At 39.2% G+C, this 15,656-nt stretch overlaps 2 protein-coding genes across 8 annotated transcripts in view; both read left to right on the plus strand.

Moving 5' to 3' along the window:
* Positions 1–10,182, plus strand: part of cep350 (centrosomal protein 350) — a 32,496-nt gene extending 22,314 nt beyond the window's left edge. For 6 of the 7 annotated variants that reach the window (XM_067513740.1, XM_067513746.1, XM_067513745.1 and 3 more), the window contains 10 exons: positions 118–317; positions 473–617; positions 1,115–1,275; positions 1,402–1,511; positions 1,609–1,664; positions 2,106–3,910; positions 4,375–4,920; positions 5,678–5,824; positions 6,119–6,241; positions 6,778–10,182. In XM_067513740.1, the coding sequence (XP_067369841.1) occupies positions 118–317; positions 473–617; positions 1,115–1,275; positions 1,402–1,511; positions 1,609–1,664; positions 2,106–3,910; positions 4,375–4,920; positions 5,678–5,824; positions 6,119–6,241; positions 6,778–6,927 (3,443 nt within the window). In that variant the 3' untranslated portion in view covers positions 6,928–10,182. The remainder of the gene's footprint in view (positions 1–117; positions 318–472; positions 618–1,114; positions 1,276–1,401; positions 1,512–1,608; positions 1,665–2,105; positions 3,911–4,374; positions 4,921–5,677; positions 5,825–6,118; positions 6,242–6,777) is intronic. The other variant, XM_067513744.1, reaches the window with a different exon arrangement.
* A 2,546-nt stretch (positions 10,183–12,728) lies between these two features.
* qsox1 (quiescin Q6 sulfhydryl oxidase 1) overlaps positions 12,729–15,656 on the plus strand; it is a 24,409-nt gene continuing 21,481 nt past the window's right edge. Inside the window, exons 1-4 of the mRNA XM_067513749.1 lie at positions 12,729–13,296; positions 14,103–14,203; positions 15,255–15,303; positions 15,538–15,640. Of these exons, the coding sequence (XP_067369850.1) occupies positions 12,972–13,296; positions 14,103–14,203; positions 15,255–15,303; positions 15,538–15,640 (578 nt within the window). The 5' untranslated portion in view covers positions 12,729–12,971. The remainder of the gene's footprint in view (positions 13,297–14,102; positions 14,204–15,254; positions 15,304–15,537; positions 15,641–15,656) is intronic.

Consider the following 15,656-nt stretch of genomic DNA (forward strand, 5'->3'; position numbering starts at 1 on the left):
GTGAAGCAACAAGATTCTTTAATTTCCAAATTAATAGAGTTCAGTAGAACATAATGATTGGGCATGGAGTCACAAACTGTATTGATACAAGTGAACTTTTACTGTTTTTTTTTTCAGAGCATGTAAGAGACAGCGACTGTTCCTCAGTGACACCAGAGACCAGTATACACACAGAAGAACTGGGATGCCAGGAACCAGAAAGCCCATCTTCAGTACTACCTGTGTCTGTCCCTGACACGCCTTTAGCCTCTGCCCAAAGCAGCCCTGCGAGTTACATCCAGGATTTCACTTCAGTGTCTAACTCATCTAGCAGACAAGTACAGTCTTATGTCTTTTTGGAATTTTTGTGATTATATTAACAACATTTTAAATAATAATCCAAGCATATGATTGTTAGTCTGTCTGTCTTGTCATATCCTGAAGTAATATTGCTTTTGCTTCTACTTCTTCTCCTCCTGTTTGGTCTTTCCAGTCTCCTGTATTCAAAGGCAGCCACAGCCGTGCTGCCTCTCCTTCAGATGGCACCAGCAAAACCAAGATGCAACTTCACTCCTCCTCCCGGACCATCGACCAGGACCTCATTCAGCCAAGCGACTCCCCCATAGCTACACAGACTGGTGAGTTAACTATCATCACACATATAGGAACACGGCAAATATAATATGTCTGGGGAGTGTTAAAGTTCCGGGTATTTCTAAAGAAAAGAGAGTGGAGGAATAGCAGAGAGAGGCTATAATGCAGCTGTTGCTGGCTCTGTGTAGCCCAGCATAACATGATGCTGCCAGGAATTCATTATGCAAGCACTTCCCTGATAACCAACCTGCTTTGTGTGAGATAGAAAGAGAACACTTTGCATTGCACTATTTCACAAACAAAGATACTTTTACTGGCTTGGAATTTTAGCTGCACAACTTGTATTCATTTTCAGGCAACTGTTTAAACCTTTAATCTTTTTAATACTGTTTGTTCATTGTGTTGCAAAAGCAATGCAAAATGCACTTTAAACATTCTTGGTAACTAAAATATACAATAATCCCAAAAGAACTAGGTTTGAGTTCAAAGTTTGATTACCCCTTGCTAATCAGAAGTATGGCACTGACAAATTTGCCCTCAGAACCCATTTCAGACCAGAGTGACATAGAGAGTCGAATCAAGGCCCTGAAGGAAGAACTCAGAAAACGAAAATTTATGGCCTACCAACTGAAAAAAGAACAGAAGAAGAGGCAAAAAGAGCGCCTGAAGGCACAGGAGGCCAGCCTTCTGAAACAGCTGGAGGTAAGTGTGTGACTGGGGCCTTTTAAGTGTTTTTTTGTTGTTGTTGTTTTGTTTTGTTTTTCTGGAAAACTTACGTGTGTGCGTGCATATACATGTATGCATATCTTATAGTCTCCTTTTTTTCAGACCTATAACAACATAATTGAAAAGACTAAGGCAGAGCTGAACAAGGAGCCCGACTCAACATCTGAGTCCCAGAGTGTCACAGAGTCCAGTCTTAAACCATCTGCTCCCAGGTACCAGAAACAGATGTAAACTTAAAACCCAGGATTTTATACTGCAATATGAGTTTGAAAGGTTTGGGGTTTAACTTGAATTCTCTGTTGATTACAGGTCTGAAACTAGCAAAATTGCAGAAAGTACATTCATTGATGCTTCATTAGACCGCAGTAAGTGATTAATATCACATACGTTATTTACACGGCGTAATGTTAACACCCACCAACCAAATGCATTTGGATTTCAGAAATAATAGGTAACATTATTTCCAACTAGTGGCAGGTTTTACTACTGAACTCCAACATTTAACACTGTAAAAAACATCCATATGGAAAACATGGTGGAGATGTGGTGGCTCATAAAAGGTGTAACAAAACCCAGAGATAGGACTGTCATAATAATTATGTATTGTGATGTGATATATGGATATAATCCATATTCAATCCCTTTTTCTTTGGTAATTTTTGCTGATAATGTTTTTTTAATGTTTTAAGCCACAGTAGCTGGTGAGCAAAAATGTTGTTTTCAAGCCCTGATTATATACAATGTTAATTTTAAACATGAGTTAACAAAGATGTTACAATAATACGGTGACTTTTCTATTATTTTAGATGCCTCCCAGCATAATCATAGTAGATCTACCTCAGTGCCTGAAGAATTGTCTGCTGATGATTCACCAACAGTTATTTTGAGTCCAGTGCATGGCAACCCAGAGTGTCAAACCTCAGTAACTCTTTTAAGACCTGCTTTAAATGAAGCCAGGGCACAAATTATAAAGTTTGAGGATGAGAATGTTGTGTCTGATCAGAGATCTGACATTCAAGAAGAGCAAAAGGTGGAAGTAAGCTTCAGGCTGGAAGATGAACACTCCGAACATCTTCTCAAACTAGAATACAGACATGATTCTCAGGAGAAGCTGTCTAGATCTCAACATGTTCCCTCTTCCATGAATGAAGATCAACATTCTCCATCTGAGGTAGAAGATGCTGTAAAACCTATAACTAAGTCACATCCAGCAGCAGTGAAAAAAACCTCACCACATCCAAGCTACAAATCCATATTCAATGATCCCTTCTGTTCCCCTGATTCTGAATTGTTTCCTTTAAAAAAGGGGGCACCCATGAAAGATGCTGAAGCCTCTTCTTCATTAGCAAGCGATTATCATGATGACTTTGAGTCATTAGTATATTCATCTCCCCGGGAGGAGCATCATAGTTCCAAGGCTGACTCAAGGCTGATCAAGGGTTCTAGAAAGGACTCCCCTATCAAGGCCACACAACATGACAGCCAAGATGAGGAGACAGAGAAGGAAATAGCTGAGGAGCTGAGTCACCATTCAGGCAGGACTGATTCAAGTCATCAATCTGTAAGACTGGTAGATCTTGATAAGAACACAGAAGATTCCAAAAATGACAGAAAGTATTCCAGCCAGTCACCACCCATCTCTCCTTTGCAGACTCCTCTTTCTACTGTTACAGATGAGATGCCAAGTTTCAGCATCGGTGATCGGGTTCTTGTTGGTGGTGTTCAGCCAGGCACTCTGAGATTCAAAGGTCCAACCAGCTTTGCTAATGGATTCTGGGCTGGTGTGGAGCTGGATAAGTCTGAAGGGAGCAACAATGGCACTTATGACGGGGTGGTGTATTTTGAGTGTGATGAATGCCACGGTATCTTTGCTCCTCCAGACAAGATCTCACTCCTGCCAGATAAGTTTGAGATCTACACAGACACCACAGAAGATGAGGAATCATTCTTCGATGACTTGTTAGATAAAGGTGGGGATAAACCTAAAACAAATGAGGACAAATCTGAAACACAAAGAAATTTGAAGAGTGAAAAGGAACAAACATGTCATAAAGACTTTGGGTCTGATAACAAGTTGACAGATGATTCTGTTCACAATAGCCAGGCACCACTGAAAGCCGTATCCCACTTCAGTACAGAGAACCACAAAGAATTCAAGCTTCCAATTTCTAATGGAAACACTACAGACATAATCTTGAATTCTGAAGATGTACCAACCACTATCCTCAGCCCTGATGTTGACAAGATTAGCCTGGGGAGGCCAAGTAAGAAGGTGATTACTGCCATTGCTGACAGAAACAACTCACAGGACCAGTTTACTCCTGCTGATCTTACCACAGTTATCGAGAATGATAAGGGAGAACAGAAGGACACAGATTTACTGGACACATTTGCCGACAACCTCTTTAACAACTTTGTAAAAGACACTGTGAAGCAGTTTGCTGAAATTCAAAAAGCTAAAGAGGAGAAGATAGAAGCTGCCAACCAGATGTTTGGTGTAAATGTAGAAGAAAATGAGTGGGCCTCTGTAGTGGAACAAAAGGATGGTCTGCCTTTCTTCTTACCAGCAGAAAAAGATGAACTGTCTTCTCCTGAGCTGTGTACCCGACCGGTGAGTGTATACTTCTTAATTTTCAGTAATGTGTTAATGAAAGAAGACTTTACACGAAAACAATAGCATTTTTCTCCGCATTTGTCTGTGATGTAAATACAAAAACAAAATGCAGTTATAACTCTTAACATTCTTTAAAAGGTGAAACTGAATTTTAATGTGATTGTAGTGTAATTTTCTTTATGTGGAAATGCTAGGTTAATCAAGTTACTGACAAACAGTGGGTGTTGATTTGACCTAATGGAGCCCTGTTTTGGGGATATGTTTAGCCAAAGTCCAACTCTATGTTGACAGACTTTATTGATCTTGCTGCCCTTTTTGATCTAAAACATCTGTAAGAAAGACAAGAACAAAAGCCATGATTTAAAATCTGACTTGCACCATCACAGATCTGTAAATATATAATAATTGTTATAAGCATGGAAGTAACCCTCGTCATTTTTGTTGTATTTCTTAAACTACAGAAAAGTCCAGTGTTAGGGGCCAGTGGTCAAGAGGAACTTGCGAAGCGACTAGCAGAGTTGGAACTGAGCCGTGAACTTCTGGACGATTTCGGTGACGATCAAGATTGGTTCGATGAGGACTTTGGCCTCAGTTCTCGTAGGGAACAGCAAAGACTCAAACAGAAACAAAGAGAGGAAGAGGAAGAGGCAAGGCTGGGAGGAGGAGGACTGGGTAGGTCAGGCTCATCAGGTGTAGCACCGAAGGGGGGCCTAAGCTCATCACCAGGGGGAGAACAGCAACTCAAGACTCCACCTAGACCTGAGTTACCTCTCCTCCTGCCTCCTAAGTTACCTGAGCAGCCTGCCATGGTGGTGCCCCACTCAGCTGCAGAGGTAGAGAAGATGGTTTATGCTGTCATTCAGGAGATCTGGCAGAACTATGACCTGGGGAAGGAAGGAGCACTGCTACCGGCACAAGTGCCAAACCCCAAACCTTTACAGGATTATCTGGGTAAAGATGCCAGCAGCCAAGACCAGGAGGCCCTCTCCATCCGCAGCTACAGAAAGGTAAAAATAAAAACTTCCCAAACATAAAAAAAAGGCTATATAGTTATTCCAGTGTAAAATTGGACATACTGAGGAACAGGAAAACAAGGACACTGAATAACTTTCCTTTTCTTTTTCTACTAATAAAACCATGACACAATCGTCATGCTTCAGTTAGCCAAAGGCTGCAGGACCTGCACTGTAGGTTCAAAGGCTGCACTTAATCTTAATGGGCCCAGGAAGTGAGGTTAAATGCCAGGGAAGTTTCCATTATTCAGCAGATTCCTCTCTGATGAGCATCTTAGTGTTTGCAAGAATACACAGCTATTTCAGTTGCATCTGGCTCAATACTGATCAAGATCAACGGCTTTCGGCTTGTCCCTTCAGGGGTCGCCACAGTGGAACGTGTTCCGTGTGTTGATTTTGCTTGAGTGTTTATGTCGGAGGTTTTTCCTGGTGCAAACCTTCCATTTTATCTGGGTTTGGGGCCACACCTGTTGGGGTGGGGTTCTATCCCATGGCCTTTTGCATCCCAACCCATTGCTCTACCACTGATCCACCGGGCCCCCTGGCTCATTGCTGATTGACTCATTACTGAAAAAAGTCATACTAAGCCTCTTTTTAACTATAAAATCCGAGGCTTCTGGATCAGAAACTGACATGATGGTATTCCTAAACCTGATAAACTATTTCACTGCACTGCAGCATTAGACTCCATTGTATTTAATATCATATATTTAAGCAGTCAGATGAGATATGCTCTCTGTGTTTTTTTTAGGCTGTGTATGACCTGACGTGGGAGATCCTCCAGGAGATTTTTGCAGAAGACCCCAAGACTGATCAGCCCCAGTGGGTCAAACCACAACGACCCAAATCCTCTTTCTTCCATAGAGTAAAGACCACAAGTGACCTGAACAAAATTCAGGTACAGTGCTGCAGAACAATCACCACCAACAGAAAGCGAGAGATGCTGCATTTTTTGTGTTTGACGCTCAAGTTTGGCAGTTTGGCTGTGTGTTCTACATTCTGGTTAACAGCAACCTTTATTGTTTAAAAAATAATATTAACCCCAATGTTACAACCACTGTAAAGAAACGTGGCAATTTGGCTATGTTTTTACACAATCTGGTTATCAGCTACATTATTGTTTAAAATATAATTTCAAATGTGTTTTCAATAACCTGAATTAATAACATGTTTTTGATACATTGTTGAACAGAAATTCATTTCAGCAGAAGTACTGAAAATGTATGGTCTGGCTAAAGACCAGAGCCAAAAGACTGACTGGCAGAAGATGCTTAAATTTGGCAGAAAGAAGCGGGACCGAGTCGATCACATACTGGTAAGACTCGAACAAATTGAATAGGTTCTGTGTCTGTAGATGTTTCATATGATGGATTCAATTTTTCCATCACGAGCACAAAAGAGCTAATATATATGGTACTCAAGATCAGTGTTGTGCTGTATTACCTTTGCTACTTTAATACAAATCTTTTGCATTTATTTTTATTTACTTTAAAGCTTAATGTCTGCTACAGAATTATATCAGAAACAAGTTCCATGGGATATGAAATTTGTTTCTGATATATGGGATTTTCTTTTTTATTTTTTTTTTCAAATTTTTATTTAAGGTTAATGCATTAATGCTTAAGATTACATTCTTTAATACATTATCAGGCTTCCAAAATAAGTTGAAAATGCAAGAGAAATTAGGGTACTGCATGTACATGCAAATTTCCAATAACCAGGTTTCTTAAGTGCATGGTAATGCCTTTCTCTGATTACCTGATAAAGGTAATTTCTGCGGGTAACTTGGTTAGTCAAGTTCATATAAATGCAGTCAGTTTGCTGTAGAGGTGAACCTTTTTTGTCCCTCAGGTTCAGGAGCTCCATGAAGAGGAGGCCCAGTGGGTCAACTATGATGAGGATGAGCTGTATGTCAAGATGCAGCTGGCGGACAGCATCTTTGATGCACTGCTAAAGGACACTGCAAGCGTGCTAACGCTAATCTGTGACAAGAGGCCCTAAAGAGATGACCTCTCCACACACCTTTGCTGCTTAGATTTTAAACTACAATCTTTAGCTAGATCGTTGTCTTTCCTCACTGCAGTGAACCAACCTACCACCACTTAGTCTACACCAACTAATGTGCCAGCAGGGGCCCTCAGATGCCATCAGACCCAGAATTACCTCCTAGCTAAACTCTTATTTACGTCTGTCACTTTAATTTGCTGAATTTGCTTCAACTAACTCTCTTAGTTGTTAAATTAATTTCACACACAGAATGCCTCTTGAGCAATCCAGCCTTCTTAAAACTTGTAGTCTCAGTTCCAAGCTTCTGGGCTGGTCTCTTTTTTCAGTCCCCTGTGAAGAGTTAGGCTTATAAGTTATTATTTTAGTTATTTTTTTTGATCGACGGAACTATGCCATTTTTTTGCATTCAAAGTACATTAATGCTGCTAAGTTGATTGTTCCACAGAGGACTGAACTATAGAATCCACCTGGAACAAAAATATAAATAATTGTATTTTGTTTTGAATATTAAATGTATAGAAAGGAACAGCAAATAAAAATATGCAGTGTCGTCTGTAGGTGACAGTGACATGTTTGTTTTAGCTCCATAAAAAACTTAAAACAATAAGCCTTATCCAGCACATTAAAATAAATGGTTAATGTGAGAATAATGGTCCAACATTTACCTTCTGATTAATGGAATTCAATCAGAATTGGGTAAACAGTGTAGAAATACCTTTTTACTCCTAGTGCTCCATTTTGGGCAACCTTTCCTTTTTGCCCTTACCATAAACTAAGTACACTAATGTGCATGATCACAGTCAACAATATTTGACAGTTTCTCCCTTGAAAACTCCTACTGTGTTTTCCTGCAGTTTTGTCTGTATACTGGGAGCCCACATTTTAAAACATCAAACACTGTTCACCCAATAAGGGTATGGAGCCAAGTTTCACATACCTGAAAATTTGACTTCATGTTAATTTTTAGATCCAGTTTATAAGAGAAGACCTAAAATAATAAAACAAAATGTCATTGATAAAAGTACTTTAGACCACACTGTATAGAAACATTACTGAGTCAAGATATTGTATGAATGAATTTGCTCCTTAAGCATATTATTTATTGTGTACAAATGTCTGATTAGAAGAAAAAATTAACATGAGATTTGTACAGGATCTTGTAAACATATAGATAAAAAGTAATTTAAAGAGTGAAAAAAATCTAATGAAATTGTACAAGCACAAAACATAAAATGTGAATATGGCAATATATAATGTGGGAAGTTTAAGGAATGCTGTTGAAAATGAAAAGAACATTGGGAAAAGTTGTAGTGTTTGTTGTGGCCTCAACTGTCCAGTTGGTGAACAAAATCACCATGTCCTACTTTCACACTGAATGTTAATATTTTTGAACGTGCTATATACCAATGTTAACAGATTGTACACATTTTGCACAGCTACGAAGGACAATACATGTCCCGTCATTTAACAGTGCACAGCCTCCACCATTAACAGATTTAATTTTGGTTGTCTGCATCGTGGAATGCAAATATCCGACAGCATCACTTTCAAAAGTCAAGAAATTACATTGATTAGTGTACATGTTAACACGAATAGATTTATTTGTGTGAACGCGCTACATGTTCAAAACACACATTAGTACATTCATAATATGCAAGTGGGACATAATAGACTGGCAGGAGGGTTGACTGTATAGTTAAGAATCACATTACTGGACAATATTGATATGCTGGATTTGAGCCTTACTTTCTATGACCCGAGATAACACTTGTGGATGTTTAATTTAGTTTTGGTTTGTAAAAGTTATTTCTGCCCTTTGACCCAAATTTTGTTGTGTAGCATCATGGCTGTTAAACATTTGGCTTTACGGTACATGTTAAGTTAAAATCAGCAATCACAGTGTAGCCCAACAACAGAGGCAGTACTTCCCAACATTCAGTTTAAGTGCCTCTTTAAGTTAGTTGTTTAGTATCTCAGAATCCCGTGGACCTGTGTTAAGAGTGTCTCTTCCAGCTGCTGTATACTACCATTTTTGTAAATGATTCTTGAAAACTGCTCTTCCTTCTGACTGGTTTACCAACACTTACGCTTCTGCCTTATAACTCTTTGAGTATTGAAGCATGGTGTATTAGGGGAAGTTTTTTAAACCTTGTAATTTTTCTGTGCCTCTGCCAGAGGAAATGTTTGTAATGCTAACAGAATCCCTGACTCACTCTGAACATTACCCGCCCTCTTGTCCACATCACCCCTGTGTCTGTGCATATAGACACAGTTGAGACATTTTATTGACAAACTGTATCAGGAACACTCCACACACACAATGGCTCCAGCCTACAGGCAGCACAGTGTGAGTCACTGAGCTGATGAGGCTGAGCTCGTAGGACTGTTTCCAAGGGCTCATTTTGTTCCTGACTGTCAGCTGTGCTTTGATCCAACAAACTGTGTACAAACGCTTTCTGGCATGTTAATCCTTGCTGACTGTTTGGGACTAAAGTGACCTTAATACTTTCTTTCCTACTGTTGGTGTTTTAACAATTGCAAAAGTGTATGTTTAAACTGTAAATTATGTAATGTAAAAAAACCAAAAACCTTTGATACATATTTCTCCATGCTGTATGACTTCTGTGTCTGGTCTGTGGGCATATTTAATTCTAACGGTGAATAGATTAGAACCTTAGACATGATTTCTGTAAAGCATTGTTGCAAAACTTCTAGGCTTGTCTTCTTAAACTGATTGTATGTGGGAGGAAGCTCTCCTTTGTAACTATGCAGTACTTGGTCTTATGCATTGTTTTGTATTTATGGGCCAAACAGCTTTGACGTCTGCTGTAGCTTAAGAAGCATAAAGCTCTTTGATGTAGGGTGGATTTGCTTCTCTTTCCTGGGAAAGGAGCAAAGTTACCCTTTTATAAAATGTGTAGTTTGATCATAATAAGCAAATTAAAACATAGGCACAAAAGATTTAATTATTAAATTAACCCAGTCAGACTAGATTTCCCCATGTCATCTTTTGAAATGTTTATGAATATTTATAATAATGTGCTGAGAGTGTGTACTAAGTGCACTCAAAGACTTGTACAATTCTTTTCTGGGTGTAAATATACTGTCTATCCAGTCTCGCCTACTGTTACTGTAACCTGCACAATTGTTGTAAAATTAAAATGGTTTACTTTGCAAATATGTACATAGTATATATTTGTTAACGGAATGAACATTAAAATTGTAAATAAAGCTTTCATTGTTTGTAAAGCAATGTGCTGTCCCATTATGTGTTCTGGTTTTAATTTAGAGCACCACACACAGTTGTTATACCGACAGCAGCCTAGTCAATCTCCTCTTCTTCTCACACTAACATTTATGTACAAGACCAAAATCAGATTGAGGTTTGTCTGGTGGTTTCCTCAGAGCTGCAAAAGCAGAATGTTTTGTTTAAATGACAGTGTTACAATGTGGTAGCTCACATTAAAGCCAGGAGGTAAAAAATTTATTTATTTATAAAAAAGATATTTTTGGAAACATGGACATATTCTGTCATATTTCTGGGAGTTTGAATGGTACATTATATCGGATTCACTTTTTAATAAAAAGTTAACTCAATTCATTTTTAGGAATGTTGATATTTTTTAATGTTAATATGTAAAGGTTTGGCTATTTCAGGTAAGAAATTACTAAGGAATGCTAGGGGAGAAAATGCAGTCTTTCAAAAATATTTTCTTTGCTGGCAATTTTTCTTTATGTACAGAGACAATCTTCAATTATGTTAATTACACTTTTATTTATTTGATCGAAAAAAAGCAATTGAAGGACCTTGGTTTGTATCTGTATGTTTGTAAATATTCATTTTAAATAGGGTGGAAAGATCCACCTTGTCATGTTCAGGTTGAACATAACTAATAAACATTAGGTTTACTCCTGTCACTTTAACAAAGTAGATTTAGAACTGCAATTTGACATGTTCTAAGGCATATTTATCATATAGTCTGTATTTTTCTTTGCTACAATTTAAATCATCTTCTTTGGTGAGTTATGTGTAAGCTTTGGCCAAAAGAGTGTTGATAGACGCCAACATAAAGTCTGCAGCCAACCTACACCAGCGTGTGCAGGTAAGTGAACTAACAGTAGCCCCTAATCTTTAGTACATTAGTTCACTAGGCTTATACACTTGGCTCAGTTTCCTGTTTTTGCAACAATCTTTCATGAAATGTTATCTGATCTTCACTGAAGTCCCAAATGTCAATAAGCACAACATTTATAAGCTGATAAATAGGCATGGTCTTTCATGTCAAGAATGGTACTGTGGTTTACAGACTTATAAAACCACTGAAACCGTGTCACAGTGCTATTTACAAGCAGCATCAGCTGATGTGAGCCAAAAAAAAGATCTCAGAAAATCTACGATCAACAGTTGTCCATTTGAATGAGAAAGCAATCTCAAAAACGAGATATTCATCAGTCAACAGTTACATATTGTCATATGAATAGAGACAGTTTGGTACTGTGTCTACTCCGCATAGAAGTCGGCACACAACCAAGATCACTCTAAAGGCACCATACAGAATTATCAATGAGATTCAAAAAAGGCAAAAAATCATTGAACAGACATAATATCTATGGTTGGAAACCAGGGCGTATAGGCCATTTCCCCCCCAAAAAAACTTTTTGCACAATGCTTGAAGACCAACTTAACAACCGTCAAAAGTACTAGGAAAATGTTTTGTGAACAGATAGAGGTAGAACTGTTTGCGCACAATTTATGATGAAAAAGACAGAACTTCATACCAACATGAAAACATCACCCCGATATTAAAGTAAGGTGGAGGGAGCACCGTGATTTGGGGCTGCTTTGCTGTTTTCTGGACCTGGAGGACATTGTGTAGGGGAAAATTAATTCCTATGTTTATCAAGGTATCAGGATAATGTCAGGGTGGCTGTCCACAAACAAAGCCCAGAAGAAGGACAATGACTGTAAACATTAATGCTCCTTTAAATAGAGGCAGTGCTGTTGTGGGATAGGCTATAATTGATGGGAATCTCTATTATAATAGGATCTAATCTTTGCTGATATCATTACCTTGTTATGTTATAGTAGGTAGGTTAACTAACCAACATTAGTTGGCTGTAGCTCAGTTGGTAAGGCAGTTGACCATGGACCACAGTGTCAGTGGTTCAATCCCCGCTCCTGGCTACAAGTTGAAGTGTCCTTGGACAGACACTGAATTCCAAGTTGCTGGGTCAGGTGAGCACCATCGGTGTGTGAGTGTGTGTGTATGGGTGAATGGGAAGCAACATTGTAAAGCGCTTTGGATAAAAGTGCTATATAAGTGACTATTTACCATTTAACTAAGGAGCAAGAGTATCTGATTGTTTTCTTCTGTTATAATTTATATTCTCAAGATGACATGGTGCAAAAGTCGCCCTGTGGTGTGACATTATAGTATTTTATCTCATTTCATTCATTGTCTGGGAAATATCTTAGAGGGCAAAAAAGTAACTAGTAATGTATCCTCAAATCATTTTTTAAAAAGGTTACTTTTTTCTTACTTCAGGAAATTATTACAAAAGGATTGTACTTGTACTTAAGTATTTCTACTTCTACTAAAATCAATTAAAGCTCATTTCAGCTCTGAATCAGGGGCAGGGCCAGAGGGGCCACACCAGGTGTTAAAATGTTTGACACTGGACACTTTATAAACACACACATTGGTCTCTTATTCTAAAGTTTATTGTTTTCCAAAAAGTTTTTAAATTGGAGTTTGAAACAGTTTAAATCGTTTTCCAAATGTGCCACCCTGCTTTGGGCGTGTGCCCCAGTCTGCCCACCCAAATGAAAATGTCTAGATCCGGCCCTGCTCCGCATATCTGATCAAGTTTGAAGTCGGTGTGTTACCTCGTTGCGAGTGCTGCTGTTATTTCGATGAGCTGGGAGCTGAAGGGGGAGGAGAGGAGGATCCATGACGACTTCTGGGCAAAGAAAGACAGGGAGAAAAAAGTTGTGTCAAGTTTTGTGACACTGGTGGAGACTCGCTGCGTGCAGGCTCATGGTTAACGGCAGCGGCAGCTCGCAGGGGAAGATGGCGCAGCGCTGCCGCCGCACCACGTCTCGCTTTACTGGAGAAAAACAAATGCATCGTAGGACGATTACAGCGTCTGCTGTTTGGTTGTGTCTTTCTCTACTTTTCCCTTTGGCTGCCGAGGCCGTGCTGTACACCGCTTCTGACCAGATTATATTGTTGACTCCGGAGAATGTGGACTCTGTGTTGGTGAACTCCTCAGCTGCTGTAGTTGTGGAGTTTTACGCTTCGTGGTGCGGACACTGCATCGCCTTTTCTCCCGTTTACAAAAAGCTGGCCAGAAATATTAAAGGTGGGTTCGGAGCTGCTGCATGTCGCCCATCTCCAGCTGTTTGGGACAGTATTAGGATGACATTTAGTCCACTATGATGTTTTTATCCGCACGGTGTTTGTAAACAAAGTCTCTCAGTGAATATGTCCTGAATTTGTTTCTGTCTGTCCGATTGTTTAGATACATCGCCATGCGGTTTTTTATCATCTGCAGACAATGAGAGCACAAAGCTCCTGTTTCTATCTGTTAATTAGAGCATGTGATTTTCTTTTTCTGCCCAACACTGTGGCTCTCTATCCTCTGACACAGTTTTGTGTCTGTAGCTCATGAGCCAAAATACACATGACAGCGCCATGAGAATCAATATAATTAGGAGGATAGTTCAGGGCAAAGTTTCAGCTGAAGGCAGGAGGCCTGACACAGCCATGGGGTATTTAGATTCTGTATTAGACACACACACACACACACACACACACACACACACCAATGCCAACTGATGGCCTGGCATGCTGTCACGTGTCCTGCCTTTTAGCTGACAGATGGATCCAACTGAAATTTGAAGTGATGTGAGTAGGAAGTACGAATAAATGCAAATAAGAACTAAATTTTGTTCCGCAAGGAGCATGTGTATGTATCATCCATCATATGGTTGTTGACACCAACAGTGACAGGTCTAGTATTTTTGAAAACAGCCCAAAAGAGACTCAGTACGTATCTATTTGAGAGCCCATCCAATGTTAGTGTACTGTACAGGGTGCAGTAGACAGAACTGTAAATATTTACTGCCTCTCTCTCTCTCCCTTTATTTGATGTCCTTTGTTCTTCAGAGTGGAAACCAGCAGTGGACCTTGCAGCTATAGATTGTGCTGCGGAGGCGAACAGGAAGGTCTGCATGAGCTATAGTATCAGAGGGTATCCCACCATCAAGGTATCATACAGTGAACACGAGCTGTTGGCAAAGGCCAACAAACTGTGTCAAACCAAATGACGTTGTTTTTTTTGGTACAGTTTGATACATTATTACACATATGACCAAATATTACAACTAGTTCAAGTACATTTTCTTGGTGAGTTAGGTCAAGTCAGAAATGTCCACCTCACTTAGAACCTCTTTAGAACCTTTCTTTGTTTTACAAGTTAGTAGTTTTGTCATCATTTCATTCATCGTTATATTAATTTTGCTTATTGTTCGAAGTGTCAGAGACACTTTGAAAAATTAGAACAGTTAGAGCTTAAATATGTTGGTTAATTAATGAATTAACAGAATATTCGTTGGCTAAAAATCGGTAAGCTAGAATTCTTTTAAGTTAAATTACACAAAATGCCATATAATGTTGGTTCCAGCTTCTGAAATGTGGGTTTTGTTCCTTATTTATTCAATTTGATAATTTAGTTATTAGTTAAACAAAATGTTTTGCAGTTTATGTAAAAACAAACATGCTAAATCCATTTTACACACTAATTATTATTGACTTAACCTTTGATAACTGCTAATGTATTGGGAGCAACTTTGTCTCAGTTTGGAATCTCTGGATGTGAATGTGACAGATACTGATGATGAAACGGCATATTCCTAGTAAAGTTAGCACGACTTGCAGCCACACTGTAGGAATGCTACAACTTCAAACATGAGCATTTGCATTTGTGGTTTATTTGATTAGTCAGCACTAGTGTTTGTAAAGGCCTGTGCTCTCAGTCACGTCGCTTCTTTCTGTCATCCAGTGGAAGCCAATGAAACAAAGAGCTCCTTCTGTTTGAAGTTACAATCCAGCTTTAACATTTGCGGCTCATTTTAACCAGGAAGCATTTCGGGGTCATTACGAGTAGAGGGGAAGGCTGTTCCCCAACCAAACATTACACAATATCAAATTGCTTCTCTCATGGTCGTGTGAGGCCTGTCTCATCTGATCTCACTTCTCTCTCAGTCTCTCTCTGAACTTCCTTTCTAACCAAAACCCTCTTTTTCATTGACTTCACAGTTCTTTCCTGCCTATTCTAAGCCTGAGTCTACAGGAGAGTCTATTACAGGTATTTTTTTTACACTCATGTATAGGAGTGTAGTTTAACAGGAGCCATGAGCAGGTGTATACACACTAAACAACAGTCTTATCACATATGTATTTTATGATCAGCCTTTTACTTTGTACCCAGGCATCATTTATTTCACACCTTTAAGTAATATTGCTGTTATCTTGGAAAGGTTTGCACTCATTGTTACACAGACATATTTCAGTGAAAGATATTACGCCTATTGTCCTCCAGGTTTTCCTCGTGATGTTCAAGGACTGCGTCACACAATTATAGACAAACTGGAAAACCATAAGGAGCCTGGGCCCCCTGCCTGTCCCCCACTGGAGCCTGTCAGGTGACAAAAATTTCAA

This window comes from Channa argus, chromosome 8 (assembly GCF_033026475.1).
Source record: "Channa argus isolate prfri chromosome 8, Channa argus male v1.0, whole genome shotgun sequence".
In the NCBI taxonomy this organism is placed as follows: domain Eukaryota; kingdom Metazoa; phylum Chordata; class Actinopteri; order Anabantiformes; family Channidae; genus Channa; species Channa argus.